The sequence below is a fragment of the Vulpes lagopus genome, chromosome X, assembly GCF_018345385.1.
Source record: "Vulpes lagopus strain Blue_001 chromosome X, ASM1834538v1, whole genome shotgun sequence".
Classification (NCBI taxonomy): Eukaryota; Metazoa; Chordata; class Mammalia; order Carnivora; family Canidae; genus Vulpes; species Vulpes lagopus.
Genome location: NC_054848.1, coordinates 15,726,641 through 15,742,540, shown reverse-complemented (window position 1 = coordinate 15,742,540; position 15,900 = coordinate 15,726,641). Strand labels below are relative to the sequence as shown.

At 46.3% G+C, this 15,900-nt stretch overlaps 1 protein-coding gene across 8 annotated transcripts in view; it reads left to right on the top strand.

The window, feature by feature from the left end:
* SH3KBP1 (SH3 domain containing kinase binding protein 1) overlaps positions 1-15,900 on the top strand; it is a 342,506-nt gene that overhangs the window by 87,728 nt on the left and 238,878 nt on the right. Inside the window, exon 1 of one of the 8 annotated variants that reach the window (XM_041740048.1) lies at positions 5,776-5,905. The exons of the other annotated variants lie outside the window; for them this stretch is intronic. Within the exon in view, the coding sequence (XP_041595982.1) occupies positions 5,855-5,905 (51 nt within the window). The 5' untranslated portion in view covers positions 5,776-5,854. Of the gene's footprint in view, positions 1-5,775; positions 5,906-15,900 lie in introns of those variants that run through there. 8 annotated transcript variants of the gene reach the window in all.

Here is a 15,900-nt window from a genome sequence, read left to right as displayed (position 1 = left end):
GTGCTGGGTATGGAGCCTGCTTAAGATTCTCTCTCTCCCTCTGCCTCCCCACCCCCCACTCAGGTACACCTTCTTTCTCTCTCAAAAAAATTAAAAATAAACCTTAATAAGTACATATTTGGAGAGGTAGAGCTTTACATTGGATGAAGAGGATGATTATATCCATTGGTTTCTGTTTTTTGCCATTAGAGGAAAGGAAAGAACTTTCCCATGAGCACCTCTCTTGACACATGAAAAGGTTGCTGGTGTTCAGTAATGAAGCATTCATTAAAGGAAATGTAACCTGGGTGGAATTTTCTCTGAGCAGTCATAATAATTGAGCACCTACTGTGTGCATAGTTCTATTTTCTGTACCATTCATGTGGTATGATAAGCTGGGTGAGAAAAACAAACCTCTATACACTTCCCACAGACCAGAGAAGTTAAGTAACTTGCCGAGAGGAGCACAGCTAGTCAGTGCCAGACCTGGATTTGAGCTTCTAGGTGGCTTAACTCCAGCTTTCCAAGTGCTCACTCACTCCTACTTGTACTAGGTTACAAGATATCTGGATGGCCTTGGCTATATTAAAACAGCAACAACAAACTAAACCATAATTAGCATGAAGAGGGTACCCAGATCTGTCAGATTCTAAGAACCTGCTGGGAATCTTCGCTGAGCTGGATGTTAGGCTTCTGTGAGTTTTTATTTTTATTTATCTTTTAAAAAGATTTTTATTTATTCATGAGACACACACACACAGAGGCAGAGACACAGGCAGAGGGAGGAGCAGGCTTCATGCAGGGAGCCTGATGTGGGACTCAATCCCAGGTCTCCAAGATTACTCCCTGGGCCGAAGGCGGCGCTAAACTGCTGAGCCACTAGGGCTGCCCTTCTGTGAGTTTTTTAAAAAAGATTTTATTTATTTATTTATTGAGAGAGAGAGAGTGTGCAGGGGGAGGAGCAGAGGGAGAGGGAGAGAATCTCAAGAAGACTCCCCGGACTACCTGCTGAGCATGGACCCTGATGCGGGGCTCAGTCTTAGAACCCTAAGATCATAACCTGAGCCAAAATCAAGAGTTGGAGGCTTAACTGACTGAGCCACCCAGGCGCCCTGAGTTTTGTTATTGTTTTTTTTTAATATGCAGCCATGTTCAGTTGGAACCCCCACCTCCAATGAATGCCTTATGATGGTACTTGAAGAAGGGAAATAAGTATATACATTTTTGAACAGTTTCGTCAAGTATATTGATTTTTAAGAATAGGTGCAATTAGTAGTTCGTATTAGTTCCAAGAATTATGTATCCTGTAATGCTTTGGTTCCATGTAAAGCACTTTAATATCACAGACTTTGTAGGCTCTGCTGCTTTGACAGTATAGGAGTCGAATGTGGCTGGTAGCTTTAAACATGCGCAGGAACGCAAGTGTTGATTCTGCCCCCACAAGTGGAAAAATGCGTTGCTTTAATTGAAAAAACAGGCTGTGTCTAGCCTTTGACTCCCTTTACATTTAATCTGACTACTCAAGAGTTTCTGGGAGGGCGGGGAGAGAGGGAGCAGGATTCGGCCCTGTTGTTCATCAGTTAGATCCTGAAAAATTTTGGAATGTGAATTCTGACGGTGACCTCCCACTGCTTCTTCTCCCTTTTGTGAAGGCGAAACAAAAACACTACCTAGGAGATTCTGAAGCCAGATGGTGGTGTAGCCCAGACTTCTCAAGCTCTAACAGTGCCCTGTTGCAGGGAGGAGGGGGGGGCATGGGGAGGGAGTGTGAGGGGAGATCTTGTTAAAATGCAGAATCGGATTCAGGAGGTCTGGGCTGAGGGCTGGTGCGTGGGGGAGAGACTGAGACTGCAGGGCTGACAAGCCCCCAGGGGATGCTACTTTAGTACTCCGCATGGAGAGGGCCCTTCTGTCCCCGGCCCTCTTCTGTCCCCAGCCCTCTGTCTCAAGGCCATGTTGATCATCTGAATCACCTGGGGGAGTTCGAATAGCACAGCTTCCTAGCCCTCAGCAAACAGTGAACTAGAGTCACTAGGGCTGAGGTTACGCAGATATTTGGGGTGGGGGGAGTTACTGATGTGGTTTGATAATAAATCTGTTAGCTTTGTCCTTTTTTGGCCGTGTGGGGGTGGGGATGGGTTGGGTAGTGACAACTTTAAAAACTTCACTGTAGGAATCAGATTGAGATGCTTAAAGACAAGCTTTCTGACATCCTAAGAGCTTCCTGTTTGACCTAAACTCCATGAGAAATCTTGACAGCCACTCCCCTTGGAAGGGAACTGGCTGGCTCTTGATGATTGTGTCCAGACTGGCTGAAATCAGAGTGTGGAGAAGAGAGTGAGGACTTAATGGTTAGTTTGCTGACCTGCTTTGCATTAGATAATGTCTGTGGAGGCTCCCGGAGTGAGTCCAGGGGAGCTGGGGCCCAAATATGGAAAAGAGGAGCCATGATGATGAGGTAGGAGTTGAAATTACCATTGTGATTGTTTAAAGCATTATTTCAGCACTTTCCCACGCGCCTGGGTATGGGGTTTTATTTTTTGTGCTGCTCAGAGGGCTGGACAAGCTGAGGGGGGTGGTGCTGGGTGACAGCTCTGCTCTTACGCAGCACCGACCCGGTCCCTGGTGGAGTCTTTGAGGGTCACCCCTTTCACAGTATGAGTTTTTCTTTTTTTGATAACTGAGACTCTCCAGCAACTGAATTTTTTGCATTTCTGAAATCTTATTATTAATCTTTTCCCCTGAGATCATGTAGGAAGGTGAGACACCAGGGGGAGATGATCTTCCCAGTGTTCCTCGATCTCTTGTGTCCCTTTTAAAAAGTCCCTTTCTTTGAGACCAAGTGTTTCCCATTCTTGTTGCATTTACAATTTTCTTTGCCCCAGCTCCCTTACTTGTCTGAGTTTTTTTTCCCTTTTTTTTTTTTTTTTTTTTTTTTATAAAGGGAAATGCTGTGATCAGAAAAAAACAAAAAGCTGGGTGGGGGAGAGCCAGAGGCAGGTTCCAAGTGACCTGGCTCTGACCCACACCTGCTTTTCCTACAGTGACTTCAGGCCCAGCAAGGAACACGGGCGCCCACACGGGCGCCCACAACGTGTGAACTCTGTGAGAAACCCCTGAGCCCTGGCCTCACTGAGCACTTTGCTTCTCTCTGCTCGAACCCTCCCTGCTGCAGAGGCAAGGCTCTAGGACGTAGCCTGGTGGGTGAGACATACCCAGAAACCCACTTTTCTAACCTATTGTGGTGTGCACCTAGTATGCCAAAGGAGCTGAAGAGAGGGGACCTTAGAGCCTGAGCAGGAGAGGAAGGAACAGAGGAGGAGAAGATGATGGTGAGAGTGACCGAGGAAGTGTGAACAGAGGCGTGGAGGGGGAAGAAGTTTGAGAAGTATCTGGAAGGAAGCCTTGTCAGGGAGTAAAATAGGAAGTGGAGGTGGGGGGGGGCAGTGTTGGGAGGGTGGGGGGCATGAGGTGGGGAGGTGACAGGGACCTTGTGCATGTTCCTTTGTAAGGAATTTGGACCCTAGAGGTGATCAGGATGCATCAGAGGAAGGATTTTAAGCAGAGGCATGTTGCCATCAGATGTAGATGGAGGAAGAGTTTCTTTAATAGGTAGATTTCTTCTGAATGAGCATCTGCCCCTGTGTAGCTTATTTTAAAAATAGCTTTATTGAGATCTAACTTGGATACCATACAATTCACCCACTCAGAGTGTCCCATTCAATGGCTTTTAGCATATTTACAGAGTTCCATAACTATCACAATGATCCAGTTTTCATGTGTCCTTCATGCCCCAAAGAAACCTTATGCCTGTTTGCTGTCACTCCCCACTTCCAAGCCCAGCCCTAGGCAACCAACCACTCATCTTTGTAATTTCTCCTTTTTCTTTAACATTAAGGGGAATGTCTTCCGTGAGTGTATTAACTTGAAGGAGTCTCTTTGCCAGATTACAAACTCTCACTTTTCCCAGCTATTGTTTGACCCGTTTCCGTCAGCTGTGATGCTTGTTCGCTCATGTAACGGGCAGGCAGGTAGGGTGGCCCCCCAAGGGCAGGGTGTTCATCTGCTTGGGGTGACGTCAGAGACCTGTGTTCTTCTCGGCTCTCCTCCAGGGTCTCGTTCTGCTGGGAGCTTCACCCCAGGGCTGCTTTCTCTGTGGTTGTCAGGCAGCTGTAGGATGGCATCTCCTGGCAGTGGGGCCCTTGGCTTACTTGTTCGCGGCTGGCATGCAGGACTCCTTTCCTGCAATCTGTGTGAGCTTAGTTCCTGTTGTCCACCAGCCCAACCAGTGATGCCTTAGAATTAATTAATCTGCCCCTCTGGAGCTGGGAGGGGGCTCTCTGGGGGACGGGTGGCCACCTGTGACCGACCAATAGTTGGCTCTGCTGGGGAAGGAGGAAGGGAACCGCTGCTGCCGGGTAGGCTTGTGAAGAATGCTACGGGAGTGTGTTGGAAGCTGACCCTAGCTTCCTGTCTCCACGAAAAGCATCATTGATTATCTCACCAATTCTGGAGTTTGTACGAATTTGGTCAGGGGGTCCCCTCAGGTTTACCTTTCAACAATGTAATACTGTGGCGATAGTGGGAATGGTGGTAATATTAACCTATGGGAAGTGGAAAGGGAGGTGGGTGGGGTATTGGGGTGACTGGGGGGGCAGTTGCTGGGATGAGCACTGGGTGTTATGCTAAATGTTGGCAAATTGAACTCTATTAAAAAACTTAAAAAAAATAACATTAACCTATGGGAGAAATAAATGATTTAAGTCTCATTAGAAAACCTGTTTGCTCTAGGATAGAAATGTTTGAATACATGACTAGTAGTAAATACTAAAAAATTGCTCTTTTTAAAAAATTTTATTTATTTATTCATGAGACACACACACACACACACACACACACACACACAGAAGAGAGAGAGAGAGGCAGAGACACAGGCAGAAGGAGAAGCAGGCTCCATGCAGGGAGCCCAACGTGGGACTCGATCCCGGGTCTCCAGGATCACGCCCCAGGCTGAAGGCGGCGCTAAACCGCGGAGCCACCGGGGCTGCCTTCGAAAATTGTTATCTAGTTACTAAGTTAGCCCCTTGGAATCTCTCCTTGGGGGTGGTTGGGGGGGAATGAAATCTTGTCCCAAATATGTCAGTATTTGAGTTACTTTGTGAACTTGAAATTAACAAAAATGGACTTTCATTCAAGTACAATTCACGCTTCACTAAGCCAAGTAGACATTCTGCCAGTTATTTGGACTTTATTAAATTTTGCTTTATGTGTAATAAAAAATTCAAGGTAGGCCTCTGCTTTGCAAAGTAACTTACTTGATTAGGAGCTGTATTTTCAAGTCTGTTTTGGAGTGAGGTTTGTCCTCATGTAAGTAATGAGCGTTTGCTGGTGCAGCTCTTTAATGGTGAGAACGGATGTTGAAGAAAGCAAACACCATATGCCCTTTGTTTCCCGTGCATGTCCCCTCCTGGAGGCTGGGTGGAGTGTTTCAGCTGTCTCGAATAATCTCCATTTTGCTGTTACTGCAGACTTTGCGGTTCTCCCACTCTTCTCTCCGATGTTACAACTTCTTCCTCTTCCTCCTCCTCAGTCAGAAAGGTTCCACGCTCTCAAGTGCCAGAGATTGGATTAATTTTGAAAAATGAATTTCCCTTGATTTGTGACAGAAATTAGTGCAGAGAATTAAAAAAAAAAAAACACCCAGTGTGAATGTGTAGTGGGAGGGGCAGACGGGTTGGGTACGGGACAGGATGCTTAGAATAATTCTGCTGCCAAGTGAATCAGAGAGACTTGCAGCTCTCGGCGAGCACGGAACATACTCCTGCCCAGAGTTCAGACACAGTCAGCCCGAAATCACCACTGCATACTCCACAGAATGGACCTTTCAGCAGCCAAAGCCCCTAGTGCTGCAGACACGCCTGAGACTGTAAGTAGGCCGTGCATCTGGTTCGATTGCTCTTAGCGCTGCATCTTTTGTAGCCTGTTGCCCGACTACTTCTTTAGGCTGGGAGGGAGGCATGATGGGGAATTTGGTCCCGGCTCAGTCCTTCCTCTTGAGATGGTGAGCAACACTATTTTCCACTCAGACCTGTTTTCTGGTTTGTAGCAGAAGGGAATTGCTTTCTCCGGGCGCTCCTCTGTGCAGAAGTGGCTTCTAGTTGAGGCCCTTTAGTAGCGGCATCCGTGAAGATTGTGGACGGCTCTATCGTCTGGTGTGAGGGCTCTTCCCTTCTCCCGACTGCGATCACTGAGTTTTGTCCAGGGGACACCCCGGTCACGGAGCCTCCTCCCCCACTCCGTGCCCCGCAAGCAGCCCTGAGGACAGTGAAGTGTCCCTCTCTGGGACTGGGTAACATTTCCGTGGCAGCTGGCAGGTTTGGAAGCCTGGGATGCAGGCAGGTGTAGAATCCAGATTTCCTGTGGTGGGAAGGAGAGAAGAATGAGATAGAAGGCAGGACAGAAAGTCAGCTTGAGGTCTCTTAAGAGCGCTGTCCTGCTGCTAGATGCCGGCTGAGGTGGGTGGGCAAAGCTCAGATCCTCACTCTGCTAACTGTAGCTTTGGGCCACTAACAAATCTCTCTCCTTGCCTTACCCTTCCCATCTGAAAATCACTGTCTTTGCACTTCATGGGATGCTGGATTGTTTGAGGTCGTGAATGTGAAAGTAACTAGTACTTGGTAGGCATTTGCTAAGTGATGTAATTTTGCCCTTTGTACCCCTTCTTCTTCCTTAGTGGCACATGGTACCATCAGGGATGCTGGGCTCTGCCCCTGTGTTGCCATCCTGGCTTCTTTCAAGGCAGCCCTTGTGGCCTCCAAGCTCTCTTGCTTGATGTCATAGATTTGATCTTGGCGTCAGCTTTGTTCAAGACCAGAGCCCCAGGTTGCCCCTTTAGCCTAGGTCGTGTGACCCCCTAGGACAAGGAGGTCTCAGGAAGAAAGTGTGAGTGGATCATGCTGGGTCTCAGAGGTCCTTTTTGAGTTAAGGATCGTGAGGACAGGGGCCCAAGTCAGGAGGCCATGTTATGAATCCTAGGGGGTCAGGGCTAATTCAGAAGAGTCATTTCCCATTCAGTTTTGAGATCCCAAGTTCTGGATACCTATATTCATCTAGGGCAAGGGAGAAGGAAAGAAACATCTCGAAGAAAACTGCTCAGCAGTTCTTCTGATTTCTGATTCCCAAGTACGGGTAGGGCACTGTCAGGGTGACACATTCCATCTGGTTGTTTCGGCTAACCTGCTCGTGGGTTTAGGTATCCCGCATGATCATCAGCCAGTTCCCAACAGACACACTCCCATTATGGGTGTGTGCCTGTTGAGGGGACTTTCTAGAGCCGGTCTTGTTAATTAGCTTTACCCTGTGCTTTATCCTTGCTAACTGTGAGTTAATTGCTAATAAGAGTGTTTTCTTGTCAGTCACAAGTTTCCACCCCTTTCCCCAATTGAATTTCTGGTATTTCATCTTATATTTAGGTGAAAATCGTTTGCCCTCAGCCAGCCAGATTCCTCAATAACGGTCTGCGAGCTCTAACACGTTGCTAATTTTTATCAGTGATTTTGGAGACATTGTATCATCTGTACATTTTGGTCTACAGGATGATACAAGAATACTTTTTATTTTAACTGGCATCAAAATCATGTATCACGGCATACCAGCCTTCAGTGGCTCTCCGTCGCTCTTGTTTGAAATCCACTTTCCCATCACCGGCTGTGCCTTGTGTAGCCTGGTGCACCTACCTTCCCAGCCTCATGGCTGTCACCTTCACACCTGGCTGCTGCCCTGTCCTGCTGCTAGCCCCAGGCACTTACGGTGCCCCCCTGCCAGGAGCGCCCTTTCTCTGGCTCTTGCTTGGTCGGCTTGCTCTGCTTTCAGGTGTTGCTTGGAGAAGGCCCTAGGCCATCTTATCTTTAGGGACTTCCTCCATCTTAAGTTTCCTTTCTCCCTTCCTGTCACATCACCTTATCTATTTCTCGCAGAGCACTTATATCACAGCCTATAAATCCCTGGTGGCCTCACATTTGTGTGGCCCTCACTGCCTGCCCCACTGGCATCTCTGCCCCAGTGCTGGCAGAGGCCTTGTCTGTCTTATTCCACTGTCTCCCCAAGCCCTGAACTCAGTTCTCAACACCCAGTAGATACTCCACCAAAATTTCTTAAATGAATAGAGGTTTTGGACGATTAGTATCGTGGATGACTTTTAAGTAGTCTGTGGCTGCAAGCTGATGGAGACAGTTCCATCTCCTCTGTGCCGGCCCCACCCGGCCCCATCTGCCTCTGTCGCCGCTCTGGCACTTTGGGAGCACTCCAGACCTCGGGGCCCTGTTTCCCACTCCTGGCAAGCTGGTGGCTGGTATCCGGAGCAACCCTCTAACTGTTTGAAGCATCATTTTTGTTCTCAAAATGAAAACCACCTGTCTTCAAAGTGAGCTGCTTAAAACAAATACTTATTTCTTTACCGAAGCCTTCCTCCCCTTCTGCCTTTCCCCACCTCCTGCCAAGAATAATGGGAAAACCCTCCTATCTTGGAGAGTGGTTTTCCCTCTGGTCAGAAATCCAAAGCTGGAGGATTTATGACCCAGAGTGCTGAGCAATTGATTTCCCCTGCCCTGCTGCTCTCAGATGTTCACACTGTTCTCCCGAGGGGCTCCCAGGGGTCCTGTGATGGGGGCTCAACCTTGGTCTTGCCCCACTTTGCACTTTGCCTTTAAACATCCTTCTTCCAGGTACGGAACCTAGCTCGGGGCACCAAGGAGATGGTGGCAGGGCTGGGGACAGTGTCTGAGTAGTGTTCCATGGCAGGCTGCTTGCCAGCTCACCAACACCTCATACCACCTCCAGGGAGAAGCTACTATTGCCTGCATTTTAGAGATGGTGCAGTGAGGCTCAAGGAGATGAGGAAGGTTTTAAGCAGCCAGGATCAGAACCCAGGTTTCTCTGGCTTCCAAATCCTGTATTATTTGTTGGTGTTCTCAGGGTATCCCAGGTTTTGTTACCCATGATCTTCAGGTGAAAAAAAAAAGCTGGCAACTTCGTGTAGATACATGTTTGCATATGTGGAACTGCAACAAGTTTCCTGAAATAATAGTTGCCTTCACGGTATGCGCTGCACTCTTACATTCTCCATTCTATTTAAAAAATGCTTGTCAGCACATAGCAGGACTCTGTTCCTTTTAAAGGCCAAGAAATATTCCATTGTATGTATATGCCACAGTTTCTTTATCCATTCATCCCTCGGGGGACACTGAGCTGCTTCCCTATCTGGGCTGCCAGCGGCTGGGGGAGGGGGAAATGGGTGGTGCTGCTGGGGTATCAAGTCTCCACCGTGCAGGATGAGTCCGTACAGATGCCTGTTGTACAACACGGTGCCTATAGTTAACAGTACTGTACTGTGCACTTCACACTTTGTGAAGAGGGTAGGTCTCAAGTGTTCATGCCGCAACGGGAAAAAAAATACCAGCGAGGATCTTCTAAATGGATTGCATGGCTCACTAATTGGTGGCAACTCATGGTTTGAAAATAGTCTAAAAACACTAGCATAGGGGATATGTGCGTGCTTATTTTATGTGGAAGCCTGTATGAAGAAAGCTACTTTTAAAAATGCTTATCGTGGGACACCTGGGTGGCTCAGTGATTGAGCATCTGCCTTCGGCCCAGGGCATGATCCTGGAGTCCCGGGATCCAGTCCCACATCGGGCTCCCTGCATGGAGCCTGCTTCTCCCTCTGCCTGTGTCTCTGCCTCTCTCTCTCTCTGTGTCTCTCATGAATAAATAAATAAAATCTCTTTAAAAAAATGCTTATCGCAGTATAGCCTACACATAGAAAACGCACATGAGACTACAGCTTGTTGAATTTTCACAAACCGAACACATCTGTGTAAACAGCACCAGATCAAAACACACGCCATTGCTTTAAGCCTCTTTGAATCAAGGCAGGCAAGGAGCGCAATAGAAAGCAACGTGCCCTCCGTTTGTTCTGAATTGTGCACATGCAGCTCACTTGATAGAATCTCTCTTTTTAGGGTCCCATGTTTTGTGTGTCCAGTGGCAGGGCCTGCCTGGTATTTTAGGTCTAACAACTCCCGAAGGAGTAGAACCGGGCCTCTGTGAGGACCATCTGAAATGGCCACAAAAGGAGGCTGAGGATGTGCCTGCTCGAGCGTGCACGAGGAGAAGGAGGAAGGAAGAGGAAGGGGAAGAGGAAGGGCCAGGGCCCCACAGTGGGTCTGGGAGCACTTGGCTCTGCAGATTTATGGTGATAGTAATCCAGACCGGTTTTACTGCAATGGGGCGGGGGTGGTGGTGGTGGGGGTGGTGGAGGGAACTTGTGATTAGAGTTCCAAGCCCCTAGAAGTCCACTGACTTTTGTGTAAACTAAAGAACATTCGCCTCTCACAGTGAGTACTGATCTTTAGAGGAAATTCTTAGCACACTGAATCAAACTTTCTCTTGGCAAAAGACCTGCATGTATCTCAGTACAAAAGCCAGCCAGATTAACTCTGCTTTCATGATGTATGGGTTCTGTAAGGTCATGCTGTTGGACAGACTATACCCAATTCCTCATAATGACGTGTGCAGAAATGAGAGGGGGTGAATACTCGAACGTGCTCTTAAATGTTACGTGCTGTTACATGGTTTTATTAATCTCTTTGTGAGCTGCATTGATAGCTTTTAGACTGCAATCGCTTCCTTGAATCAGGGACTTTGGGATAATAATAAATCCTTTGTCTTTGTTGATTAGATAAGCTCGTATTCATTGTTCATTTTTGTGAAGGAGACTTTGAACTCTTACACATTTGGTGTGTGTTTCCTGGTGTTCTGGACCTATAGTGTTCACTATGGGTTTGTGTTTAATTCTGTATTTGTTGTGGAAGAAAAGCCCCGGGGCTGTAGCAAACACACCATGGGACAAGAGGGAGCACCCCACTAGGGACAGGGAATGAGCATATCTGACTTACCGTTCCTTTCTTGCTGCCCAGTGTTGGGCCACTGAGCACTTGACGAATGAATGGAAGGAGAGAGGAAAAACTCCTAGCTAGGGTTTAGTGGTGTGTACTATGTGCTTTGTCCCTTCTGTCCTAGCCTATGACATGGATACCTCATGTCCCTTTTTGCCCAGGGACACTTCTGGTGTATGCCTGCTGTCCTAGCATCACCCTCTCTCACTCTGAGGTGTCCTGGTTCCAGTGATAAATTGGTTCACTCTGAGAAGACATGAATAGACATTTTTCCAAAGAAGACATCCAGATGGTCAACAGACACATGAAAAGATGCTCAACAGGGCACCTGGGTGGCTCAGTGATTGAGCATTTGCCTTTAGCTCAGGTCGTGATCCTCGGGTCCTGGGATTGAGTCCTACATCGGGCTCCCTGCAGGGAGCCTGCTTCTCCCTCTGCCTATGTCTCTGCCTCTCTCTCTGTGTCTCTCATAAATAAATAAATAAAATCTCAAAAAAAGAGAGATGCTCAACATCACTGACCATCAGGGAAATACAGATCAAAACTGCAGTGAGGTATCACCTCACACCTATCAGAATGGCTAAAATCAACAGCTAAAATCAACACAAGAAACAACAGTGTCAGTGAGGATACGGAGAAAGGGGAATCCCCATGCACTGTTGGTGGGAATGCAAGTCGGTGTGGCCACTGTGGAAAACAGTACAGAGGTTCCTCAAAAAGTTAAAAATAGAACTACCCTATGATCCAGCAATCACACTACTAGGTATTTACCCAAAGAATACAAAAATACAAATTCAAAGGGATACATGCACCTGATGTATACCTGATATCACCATTCTCTGCAATAGCCAAATTATGGAAATAGCTCAAGTACCCATCTACTGATGAATGAATAAAGAAGGTGTGGTATGTACACACACACACACACACACACACACACACAGGAATATTACTCAACCATATAAAATGAAACCTTGCCATTTGCAATGATATGGATGGAACCAGAGAGTATAATGCTAAGTGAAAGAAGTCAGTCAGAGACAGACAAATACCATATGATTTCACTCACATGTGGAGTTTAAGAAACAAAATGAACGAGCAAAGGTGAATAAAAGAGAGGCAAACCAAGAAACAGAAAACTGTAGAGAACAAACTGGTGGTCACCAGAGGGGAGGTGAGGGCAGGGAATGGGTGAGATGTGATGGGGTTAAAGGAGTAAACTTGCTGTGATGAGCCCCGGGTGATGTGTAGAAGTGCTGAGTCACTGTATTGTACACCTGAAACTAATAGTACGCAGTATGATGACTAACTGGAACTTGCATAAAAGCTTTAAAAGAATTAATTTGGGGATCCCTGGGTGGCGCAGCGGTTTGGCGCCTGCCTTTGGCCCAGGGCGCAATCCTGGAGAGCCGGGATCGAATCCCACATTGGGCTCCCGGTGCATGGAGCCTGCTTCTCCCTCTGCCTGTGTCTCTGCCTCTCTCTCTTTCTCTCTCTGTGACTATCATAAATAAATAAAATTTTAAAAAAAAAGAATTAATTTGCTCTCAAATATTCTGGTTTGGATAGACAGATGGGGAAACTGAGGGCACAGAGAGGCCACATCACTATGGCCACCCAGCTAGTAAGAGATAGTGCTGGGATTCTTTCCTAAGAGTCTGATGTCACATTTCGTCATTCGATCACTAAGTTTTGCTGCCTCACAACTTAGGCCAAGGAATATGTAGTGGGAAGAAAAAAGCATTCTCTGTTTTTCAGTCTCACTGTTTAGTAAAAATAACTGCTATGATGTGTGACTCAGGGCAGTAAGAGTGTGCTGGTGAAGACCCATGGAAATCCTAAATGTGCTTTCCCTGGTGAAGCTGGATACTTAGTGTCCTAGAGTGCTAATACCATTCACTTGTATCTGGTGCTTCATAGTTTAAAAAACCCTTTCTTTTACATTATTCTGTTGAAACTTCATGTATATCCTGTGAGGTGGGAGGCAGTATTTCTGTCTTACAAAGGAGGATGGGTGATCAGCAGGATGATGTGATCACCTGCCTGAGATTTTATAGCCAGAAAGAGAGCTGATCCAGGATTCACATCCTATTCTGCTTCCATCATCAGTGCATTCTCACTGTAGCAGAGGCCCCCCGCAGTCAGACGTGCTTATGCAGCTATTTCAGGGGTGCTGCTCATGGGTGGTTAGAAAGTCCTTTGAAGACTCACTACTGGAACATAAGGTTTCGCAACCTTGGCACCATTGACGCTTTGGACCATGTAGGCTATTGTGGGGGACCGTGCACTGTAGGATGTTGAACAGCATCCCTGGCCTCTGCCCATGCTGGTAGCACTCCCCTCCCTCCTTCCCCCGGTTGTGAGAACAAAAATGTCTCCAGACAGTGTCAAATGTCCCCTGGGACATGGTTGCCCCTGGTTAGGATCCATTGGCCTAAGTTCAATAGCAGCATTTGAAAGAGGGAAAAAGACAACCTTGAAAATGTCAGACCTGTCATTTTCCTGCTTGAGTTTCTAAAGCATCAGAAAAACTGTCAAAAGACCCACAAAGGGGCAGAAAAGGTGACAAGCAGCACATTTCATGTTGGATTTGGTTCCATACAAGAGTCTTGGGTCTCCCAAGGAAGGATATGATAGCCAGTTTTTTCAAGTTTAAAATCACACAATTAAAAATGTTTTTTTTAATAAAAAAAGTTAGAATAGAGATCAACTGAAAAAGGCACATATGCAATCTCCTGGGAGCCTGCTGCCCAGAAATAACCATGGTTCACACGATGCTTTACCTCCTCCTAACCTTTTCCAACATGCATATATAAATCTTCCAGATAGGGCCATGCCACAAATGCTATTATAATCAGTTTTTAAATTTTTTAACCTTAAGTGTGCCACAAATACCTTTCCATATCTCTGATATAGAGCAACAACATTTATTTATTTTTTTTAATTTTTATTTATTTACGATAGTCACACACACACACACACACACACAGAGAGAGAGAGAGAGAGAGAGGCAGAGACATAGGCAGAGGGAGAAGCAGGCTCCATGCACCGGGAGCCCGACGTGGGATTCGATCCCAGGTCTCCAGGATCGCGCCCTGAGCCAAAGGCAGGCGCCAAACCGCTGTGCCACCCAGGGATCCCGAGCAACAACATTTAAAAAATATTTTTATTTATTTATTTGAGAGAAAGCACATGAGCAGGGGTGAGTAGCAGAGGCAGAGGGAGAAGCAGACTCCCTGCTGAGCAGGGAGCTGGACACGGGACTCGATTCCAGGATCCTGAGATCATAAACTAAACCAAAGCAGATGCAACTGAGCCACCCAGGCACCCAAGAGCTACATCATTTTCAATGACTGCATAGTATTTCATCATATGGTTACAGTATAATTTATTCACTTGGTCTCCTATTGTATACATTTGTTTCATTTCCAATTTTGTTTTTGGTATAACATGCAAAACTGTGATGAGGATTTATGTGTGTGTGTCCATGCCCTTCACAGCCTCTTTCTACCCCCCCTTCCAGAAATAAGGAAATTTTATCATCCATTGAACAAGATGCCTAATTCAGGGATGCCTGGGTGGCTCAGCGGTTGAGCGTCTGCCTTCAGCTCAGGGCCTGATCCCAGGATCTGGGATTGAGTCCTGCATTGGGCTCCCTGTGAGGAGCCTGCTTCTCCCTCTGCTTAGGTCTCTGCCTCTCTCTCTCTGTATTTCTCATGAATAAATAAATAAATCTTTTTAAAAATCCCTAATTCATAGTGTGCTGGAATATATTACATACCTTTGCCCCTGAAAATTATGGAAAAATGTGTTCATAAAAATTCGATTATGGGGATCCCTGGGTGGCGCAGCGGTTTGGCGCCTGCCTTTGGCCCAGGGCGCGATCCTGGAGACCCGGGATCGAATCCCACGTCGGGCTCCCGGTGCATGGAGCCTGCTTCTCCCTCTGCCTGTGTCTCTGCCTCTCTCTCTCTCACACACTGTGTGCCTATCATAAATAAATAAAAATTTAAAAAAAAAATTCGATTATGTACTAGATGTGCAGTGTGGTATGGGAAATTCTTTGGTTTTCTGATTAAATGATGACTAATAAGAAGCCATGTAGGTTTCATGCTCTGTTCATGAAAACCACTCTTAAACTGTAGCGGGCTACTTCTTGAGTGGGAATTACAACCCAGTAAAGATCACTGAATCTTCCTTTAAGAGTTTGCTCATTGCTGAGAGAAACTTAGGGCTATGTTCTCATGGATTTTCATTGTTTGTGTATTTTTCTTATATGTGTTTAAAAATGATAAAATGAAAAAATAAAAAAATGATAAAACGGTAAATTTGTGGCAAAATCTTTAAATGGTACAGAAAGGCGTAAAGTTCTCTCCTTTACTCTGCCTTTGTATTTTTTCATTCTCTAGAAATTTTCTATGCATATACAAACATTAAAAATGTGCAAAGAGGGGCACCTGGGTGGCTCAGTAGTTGAGCCTTTGGCTCAGGTCATGATCCCAGGGCCCTGGGATTGGGTCCCACATGGGGCTCCCTATAGGAAGTGTGCTTCTCCCTCTGCCAGTGTCTCTGCCTCTCTCTTTCTGTGTTTCTCATGGATAAATAAATAAAATCTTTTTAAAAAATATGCAGAGATTTTCTCAAAACCCCAAACAGGTCACCGATTAAACAGAGTAGGTGTAGGCACGGCAAGATGCGTTAACTGAAGAGAGCTAATCAGTGCCCTGTTTTGGGTTGTTTCAAGCTTTTCTTTCTCTCCTGCAGCTAACTGGTCTATTTTATTTATTTTTAAAAAATGATCTATTTTACATGAGTCTATCTGTAGGCTTCATGCCTAGCAGTGGAGGGGTTGGGAGTCTGTGCCCTTAGAATTCTCGTAGATATTGTGAAATTGCCCATCCACTGGGAGTAGCTGGACTTGTTGCCATTAGGCCTTGTTTTCCTGCCTGGCATAAACTCTGGATTA